This window comes from Charadrius vociferus, unplaced genomic scaffold (assembly GCF_000708025.1).
Source record: "Charadrius vociferus isolate BGI_N301 unplaced genomic scaffold, ASM70802v2 scaffold161, whole genome shotgun sequence".
Classification (NCBI taxonomy): domain Eukaryota; kingdom Metazoa; phylum Chordata; class Aves; order Charadriiformes; family Charadriidae; genus Charadrius; species Charadrius vociferus.
Window position 1 is genome coordinate 5006655 of NW_009646928.1, and position 9173 is coordinate 5015827.

General features: G+C 35.9%; 1 protein-coding gene across 8 annotated transcripts in view; it reads left to right on the forward strand.

Moving 5' to 3' along the window:
- Positions 1–8563, forward strand: part of SCN1A (sodium channel, voltage-gated, type I, alpha subunit) — a 71857-nt gene extending 63294 nt beyond the window's left edge. For all 8 annotated transcript variants that reach the window (XM_009894595.1, XM_009894598.1, XM_009894600.1 and 5 more), the window contains 5 exons: positions 3326–3379; positions 3722–3859; positions 5545–5649; positions 6020–6290; positions 6652–8563. In XM_009894595.1, the coding sequence (XP_009892897.1) occupies positions 3326–3379; positions 3722–3859; positions 5545–5649; positions 6020–6290; positions 6652–7820 (1737 nt within the window). In that variant the 3' untranslated portion in view covers positions 7821–8563. The remainder of the gene's footprint in view (positions 1–3325; positions 3380–3721; positions 3860–5544; positions 5650–6019; positions 6291–6651) is intronic.
- Positions 8564–9173: the final 610 nt, after the last annotated feature.

A 9173-nucleotide genomic window follows, 5' to 3' on the forward strand; every position in this document is an offset into this window, starting at 1 on the left:
TCTACTGTTACTGATATATATAAGAAAACACATCTTGTGAAGTGTAGGGCAAAAAAGTCAGAAGCTGAATTCTAGGGCTGTAAGATTACAGTGGCTTCAAAGTTTCAGCAGGTTAGTATTTTAAAAGCAAGATGCCATTGCATCTCCAAAACGGGATATTATTATTACTGGTGGTTATTTCTGGTAAAGAAATGGAGTCATGAAACTCCAGCATTATTTGTAACTTTATTAGAAATTATACATCAGGGAAAAAAGTCTATGGACTTTTAACAATAGTAAATTAGATTGGGGAGGGGTTGTTCTGTTGTTTTTTCTAACTACATTTCAATCTGCATCTGAATATATGTCTTTCAAATTGCCTTGGGGAAAAAGCCATTTGGAACAGATGCTGATTCCAGTTACACTGCTATAATCTTTGAAATCCATAAATTACTCCTGATTTAGTGTCACTGAGAATATACAACATATTTTTATATTTGAATATACAAAAAGGAAACTAAGAATTTGATCTCTTAGGCATATTTCTGTGTTATTTTCTATTCAGTATGCACAAATGCCCAAATAATACCTTATTTCTGTTAAAGCAAATGTGTTGCAGATAAATTTAGGCCTAAGCTTCTACTGAATGCAGTAGAAATAACACTCTTCCACTAAATATAATGCCTTGACACTGAACCTCCAGTTCTATTATTTCCTATTGTCCAAGCAACATATTTTAAAATTACAAGTTCTCCTGCAACTGATGCTTCTGCTCAGGGAATTAAGAATCCCTTTTCTCACAGCTAAGTTATCAACTAGTGTAAATGGTTGTGCATAATGATGATTCTATTCACTGACTCTTACTGATTTTTAGGAAGGATTTAGAATAAAACAAACAATACAATGAGGGAGTATATTTTGTTATTAGAATTACTTAATTTTATTTATGTTTTGGGATTGTTTTTTTTCATCATTTCTTCAGTAACGGTAATGGCATTGTTTTGTGAAAGTCATTGTGGAAAATACACATTTTACTTTAGATATTTTGAACTGCAAGATACTAATATATTATATTTGTATTTTTCTCCCCCCATACTCTTTTCAAGTTGCCTTTTTAATAATAATAATAAGCACACAACAGCTCAGTTCTTCAGATCTTTTTCCTAGCTCTAGCTGAAATATACTGTCTGTTTCTAATGGAGTGCTTTACTGATGATAGTGAAGCTTAATATTTTAAAATTAGTCTATTTTTTCCATTCACTCTAGTTAGTCTAGGCTACACCAATAAATTCACAAAACCCAATAATTCCACTTTGCCTGGAGGATGATGTACAAGAATCATCATGTGTTTGAATCTGAGGCAACGGCACACGCTTTGCAGAAGAGCCACTCCATCATTTGCATCATCTTTCTGATGTAAAAGTATGCTCATTTTTTGCATTTAGTGTTTCACGTTGAAGTGCTGATTTCAACCTAAGTCGTGACATTCCAAAAAATGCAAATAATGTACCAAGACAGAAACAAAAGTAGTACCTGTAAGATGTGAAGTAATCATCCAGCCCTATTTAGACCTTGTAAGACCTCAGCTGAAATACTGAGTCCAGTTTTGGTTACCATTTCAAGAGATGAACTAGTGGAAGAGAGCTTAGAGGAGAATAATGAGAATTATCAGAGTTCTGGAAAACAAGATCTACATGGAAAGACTGAAGTAAGGAACAGTGTTCACAGCCTAAAGAAGAAGGGCAGCAACAATCAGATTGCAAATAAGTAAAAGGTGCTGCACAAAGGATGATTAGTACTCTGTTCTCCAGATATGTAATGACAGTCTTAAATGGTGGCAGAAGAATTTAGATACTAGGAAACACTAAAGACAAGACAAGTGCCAGAAGAAATAATTTTTATGAGGTTGTGGAATGTCCATCATTAAAAGTCTTTGAGATCAGGTTAAACACATATTAGGAATTACATAAATAAAGCTGATCCTACCTCTCCTAATCCCTTGCCGTCCAAATATTCCACAAGGACTTTAAATTCTTCAGCTGAGACCTCTACTTGCTTCAGATTTATTGTTGATTTATTGGTCCTCTGATACTATGCTTTGATTTCACCATTGTACTGTAAGTCGCCTGAACTTCGTATTTTCTGTGTTGGCTCCAAGATATGAAAGTTGTTGCATACTGGATTTGCATCTCAGGATAATCATGCTCTTTTTAGTGTTCCACAGTTTCAAAAGTTGGGTTTTTTTCCGTTAAGAAAATAATTCCTTCTCATTTTAAGTTCAGTTCAGGATGATGCCATGCTGCATAAGCAAAGCCTTTTTGAAACCTTCACTAGAAACGAAACCTCAAGATCACGGAGATGCAGCAATAACCATGGATGAAGAGTGTTCCACTCCCAACTTGTTTCTGCGTCTGGTCTCTATGGAATAGAATATGAAGGAACAAATGATCTGCAGCCTTGTTCAGCAAAATTATAATAGGGATCAAATGACAGAGAACTTTTTCACTTTGTTTTATTCTGGGCACAACTGGATTAAAAACTGGGTGATTTCTACTTGGAGATGTTGCCCAGTCAAAAGAGAACTAATTGCTACAGCAGAGAAAATTACTTTCTGTTTTGAATGCTCAGATGAAGCAATCTACACCTCACTGTCAAATATAAAATTTTACAGATTCTGGGCACAGGAAACAGCTACAAAAGTTCACTAAATGCTGCCATCTGTGAGGCATATTAAATCTTCGATGCACATAAAACACATCCTCTTCTTACCAGTTTATCTCAGAACATATCTGAGGAATCTAGCCTCTGTAAAACACAACACAATATATTAAAAGTGCAAAAAGAATTACTAAATCAGGTAAAGTCTTTCAAAGTAGGGACAGATCAAAATTCTGATTGATAGGAGAATACCTTTTCTGAGCTGATTAAATTTTTGGTTCCTTGTGTTTGCCACCTTTATGACTGATTTGAGAGGGAGGGACCACACATCAGTGTTCATTGGCGGCAACTCAGTTACACAAGGCTATTTCTCAGCTGTACATAGTCTTTGCAGTTGATATGATTTGATGAACATTTAGTTCACTAAAATGACACTGCACTCTATCATTTCTGATAATTAATTAGAAATAAGTCAATTACGCTTCCTCCTTAAAATATTCATAGAGAGACAAAACAAGGGGATACACAGCAGTGTATCTGATGAGCAGCTGTGAAGAAAGCCAAGAGACAAAATTATCTAGAAATCTCATGTTATGCTAATTATTCCTGGTGCTGTACTCAGTTGCTGGAAATAATTATATGAATTGTCTTCAAGCTTTATGCTTAAACAGGTGTGTACTGTTTACAGGCTACATTTAAAGGCTGGATGGATATTATGTATGCAGCAATTGACTCAAGAGATGTAAGTACTGCCAATATTTTGAATTCTCTTTTATTCTTGAGGTCTATGTATCAACAAGTGTGTATTTATATATCTTTCAAAAGCAATTAATATCCATACAATAAAACGAAACAAAGTTAAATTAACTAATGTAAGATTCTGCTGTAACAAATTGTGGAAAACTGAATGCGAACTGCCAGATGCTGTCAATAATAGATGGAATGGACAAAATACATTGATATGAGTGACAGGAGTATTCTCCAGACACAAAATAGCAAGGACATTTTGCCCAAGGTTGCTGCTTGTTAAGCTGAGATTTTCACATGAAATCTTAGGAATGATATTTCACATTTTTTTCCTTAGGTATTACAGCAACCCAAGTATGAAGACAACCTGTACATGTATTTGTATTTTGTCATCTTTATCATTTTTGGGTCTTTTTTCACCCTGAACCTGTTCATTGGTGTCATTATTGATAACTTCAATCAGCAAAAAAAGAAGATAAGTATTGTTTCATTTCACTTCTAAAGATATTCTAAAATACCGCATTTTTGCAGGTGCATGATATATGGAATGTACACACAAGGTTTGTTCAAAATCAAAAAAGCTGAAGTATATTAGGATATAATATCTTATCAATATGTAGTATGCATTAACGTCATAAGATTTTACATTGTAGAGAATGGGACACACCCTTCTGTTTTCAATGTCCAGTTTAGTCTTTCTCAAGTCATCTATTTTTCCATGCCTAAACTTCATGAAACCTCCCTACATAATCAAACCCCCAATTTAGGCCTCTACATTAAAGCACTCATAATTTCTTGACTTTTTTTCTTCTTGATTTGTAGTATCTCTATCAGCACAAAAAAACCCTAACTACCTGCTTATGAAAAATAAAGCATTATTTCATCACAGCACTATAGATGCTGTTTTAATGATCCCAAGTATTCAAGTTCTATTTTGTGTCACTGAACAATCTCAAACTATACAGAACAGGAGTGGTTTCTAACTACCTCAGAGCCTTTTTCGATTGTTTCATAGTGCAGATGTAGATAATCTCACTGGTAGAGATGGTTTGAGTCTCAGATGCTCATCTTAAAATTATTTTCTGTAAATAGATAAGGTAATGAAAGCTAAAGGGCAAAAGCAGCCATGAATTACTAGCTTAATTTTCCTTACTGGACTTCATCGCTTTCTTTGGGTTTATGTTAGTAATGAGAGATGCTAAGTAAGATTTTTGGAAGCTGTACATGCTAGAGGCCTAAGAGGTGTGTGGTTATGGAGACTGTCCAGGGTACGGTGCATGCATTCCCATGTCTTCAAGCTTCCCAAACGCTTACCCACAAAAGGGCTGCATCCAGTCCTATGTGTTCATAGACATTCCTGGAATTAGATGTCTGCAAGTAACTTTTATCGAGGAAAAATTTACTTCAAGAGGTATGTGGAGTCTGATGGTTTTTCATTCAAGCTGTCTCTAGAAGAAAGTTACTACAGGCAGTGGGTTTTGGTTAGGTTGCCATGAAAGACCCATAATTCTCTCTTTATCTTCACTGTCAGACTCTAAAGGCCAGTTCTGGCTTTTGCTAATCAGAACTTCATTGAACATGGAAGCTAATCAAGATGAAGAATTAAGAGAGAGCACTTTGCTGTCAACAGTATCAAGAGTGCTTGAATCTTCAGCTCAGTTTCTCCAAAGTCTGATAATCCATCTCCTCAAAAACCTTGAAGGCTTTGAGTCCCAATGATAATGTTGTGATTGCTAAACTAGATACCTAAAGCACTAAAAACATGACTTTGTCTGCTCCCTTTGTTCCACTAAAATAACAGTTCAGAAGTGACAGTACTGAGCAGCCCAGACTATTTGAGGTTACCTCAGATGCTGTTTACTGTATCTCTTCCTATACAAGAAAACAGGTACTGAAAAGGATTTCTTGGAGTTCAAGGAAGACAGCTGTAGAAAAATGCTGCATTACAGTTTTTTGTGAGATATGGTACTGGACGTCAAGACAACTTCTGGACTAAATGCTTAGATTGCAGACAGCTCTATTTGATAGCTATGAGATTTTTTCCCAATTCAATCATCTTGATTTTCATGAAATAAACAAATAAATCACATTTCGCTTTAAGAGTTTTTTCAACTCTGCATACAAACGTGATTATAACCAATTTTGGTTTCATGTTTTTACTTTGGAGGTCAAGACATATTTATGACAGAAGAACAGAAGAAATACTACAATGCAATGAAAAAGCTGGGATCCAAAAAACCACAAAAACCCATACCAAGACCAGGGGTAAAATTATTTATATACATCATACCAAAATCTATTTACAAACAGCTCATTTTTTATTGAGAGAGAGAGAGCAGAAATATACCCATGTGAAAATTATCATTAACTAGTGTATCAGTCAGCAAAAACGTAGACACAGTAGAAAAAATTTTTTTTTTCCTTGCAACAATTTTATGTATGAATGTACAAACAAAGGACGCTAAACTAAGCTGTTGGATTCACTTTAATTTAACTCCTCTACTTAAGATCACTAGCTACATTTTTATTGAAGTCTTATAGGCCTTACTGCATGTATTTTTCTTCTTTCTTCTAACAGGAAATTAAAAACAATTACAGTTTGTATTGGATATTTCTTTTTTTCTTTTCTCCTCAGAACAAATTCCAAGGCATGGTCTTTGATTTTGTGACACAGCAAGTCTTTGACATCAGCATTATGATTCTTATTTGTCTTAACATGGTTACCATGATGGTAGAAACTGATGACCAGAGTAAAGAAATGGAAAATATTTTATACTGGATAAACCTGGTGTTCATTGTCCTTTTCACTGGAGAATGTGTCCTGAAATTAATTTCACTTCGCCATTACTATTTCACTATAGGCTGGAATATTTTTGATTTCGTAGTTGTCATTCTCTCTATAGTAGGTAAGTCTTGTTTATTAAACCCAAAAGAGGGTAAAATGAACATAAGGCTAACTTCTACTCGAATAGCGCTATATGGTTGGCTTTTGCCATTGCAAGGTTTACAACTAAGTCATGCAACTTTTCATTTTATCTAATAATTTACCTAATCATACCATCAAAACTGTTCTAATCATTCAACATATATTGTACCTGCAAATATTAAGTACAAGTGGTATAACAGAAATTCCACAAGTGGAATCTACAGAGTATCTTTAATTGCTACATATAATGACCAATTTGAAAACTGTTCTTCTAAATTTCTGCTATGATACAGAGATTAAGTGTTAATGCATCTTGGTTTTATTTTTTTTTTCTGTTTTAGGTATGTTTTTAGCTGAGATGATTGAAAAGTATTTTGTATCCCCCACACTATTCAGAGTGATCCGACTTGCCAGAATTGGTCGCATCCTGCGTCTCATTAAAGGCGCGAAGGGAATCCGCACTCTGCTTTTTGCTTTGATGATGTCTCTTCCTGCTTTGTTCAACATTGGTCTGCTGCTGTTCCTGGTCATGTTTATCTATGCGATATTTGGCATGTCCAACTTTGCCTATGTCAAGAGGGAAGCTGGTATAGATGACATGTTCAACTTTGAAACGTTTGGCAACAGCATGATCTGCCTATTTCAAATCACCACATCTGCTGGCTGGGATGGTCTGCTAGCCCCAATTCTTAACAGTGGGGAGCCAGACTGTGACCCTAACAAAGCTCATCCGGGGAGCTCTGTGAAAGGCGACTGCGGCAACCCTTCTGTTGGGATTTTCTTCTTTGTCAGCTACATTATCATATCATTTCTGGTAGTGGTGAACATGTACATTGCCGTGATTTTGGAGAACTTCGGTGTTGCTACTGAAGAAAGCGCTGAACCCTTGAGCGAGGATGACTTTGAGATGTTCTATGAAGTCTGGGAGAAGTTTGATCCTGATGCAACACAATTCATGGAATTTGAGAAATTGTCTGATTTTGCAGCAGCGCTTGAGCCTCCTCTTCATCTACCCAAACCAAACAAAGTCCAGCTTATTGCAATGGATCTGCCCATGGTAAGCGGCGACAGAATTCACTGCCTTGACATCTTGTTTGCTTTCACAAAGCGTGTGTTGGGGGAAAGTGGGGAGATGGACGCCCTCAGAATACAGATGGAAGATCGTTTTATGGCAGCCAATCCTTCAAAAGTTTCCTATGAACCAATTACAACCACATTAAAACGAAAACAGGAGGAAGTATCTGCTGTCATTATTCAACGGGCTTACAGACGTCACCTTTTAAAACGAACAGTAAAACAAGCTTCCTTTATCTATAACAAAAACAAAACAGAAGGAGGGGCTGGTCAGGGTATGAAAGATGAAATCCTTATTGACAAGTTAAATGAAAACTCATTTACAGAGAAAACCGATATAACTGCATCAACAGCAGTTTGTCCACCTTCTTATGATCACGTAACAAGGCCAGTCAAAGGAAAGCATGAAAAGGAAGATAAAGATGTTCAGAAATAAAAGCAAATAGCAAGCAAAATCATCTATGTGCAAAATAGTTCTAGGCTGTAAGGATCATGTGTTTGTGTCAACAGGACTCCTGCTGGAGGTCTATGCCAAACTGACAATTTTTACAAATATACTGTACATTAAAGGTCAGTGCCTATTAAAAGACAGTGACCCCTTGTCAGTGACTGTGATACGGGGAAACAAGCTTGACAGGAGGTTACTGTTCTCACTACCAGCTGACACTGCTGAAGAGGAGAGAAAAAATGGCTACTCAGACTGTAGGGACCAGTGAAAGGGGTGCAAACGAAGTATTTGTGTGTTTAGCATAAAACAATACAGTAACTGTATCCACTGGTTGCATTTCAACTGCCACATACGTCATATTTTTACAAAACCTGTGTTGGTGGATTCATCTTATTTTTATTCATATGTTGTTTATTATATGTGACTATTTTTGTAAATGGGGCTTCTGTTGGGGAAGGGGATTAAGTACACCTTTACAGGTACAAGGGCCAGGTGTTCTATTATTCAACTAATATACACACAGAAATGAGTTGCATGAAGGCATGCTGCACTTATAGATCATGCATGAAAATAACATTAAGTCACAAAGAACAACAGATTTCTTTTAGCGCGGTGTTTCTGGAAAGGAATAACAGATTTTGAGGTGCTTAATTAATGTATTCATGTTTCATCACGTCCTAAGAAGTCTTGGTATGCCTGTAAGGTCCCCTATAACTCACGAGAACAGTAGAGACGGATTAATTTTTGCACAGACAATTAAGTTTCAGAAAGTGCAAACTTCCTTCAAGGTCTGGAGTCACAGATTCTGTCTTTGTCAGATGTCTTTCTGCATACAAATACTAAATGAATCTGCCTCAGCCCGCCAAATTGATCAAAAAGATCCCTTTATACAGTTGTTCTGCTTTATCCTGCAGTATTGTTTAGCCATCTTCAGCTCTCAGTAAGGTTGATATTGTTGTACATGTTAATGAAAAGCCCTCTGCTATGTAAATAGTAATTTTTAACCTGTGGTGCATGTTTGAGCAGATAATGACCTAAGCACATTTATTGCATCAAATATGTACCACTATAAGTGTAGTGTGCAAGCGTTCAACAGGTAAAATTATGTATTATCTACCATTATAGATAGTTTGGATGCTATCAATGCATGTTTATATTGCCTATGCTGCTGTTCCTTTGAATGTCCAGGATTCTTAAATATGGGAAGCCATACATCAGAGCTAAATGAAATAAACTACTCAAAATGACCTCATTCCTCCATACCATTAAGCAATATTTTGCAGCTATTTAGGAGCTTATTTGTTTTACATTTTTGAATTTTCAGTGAAAAGCATATAGTGT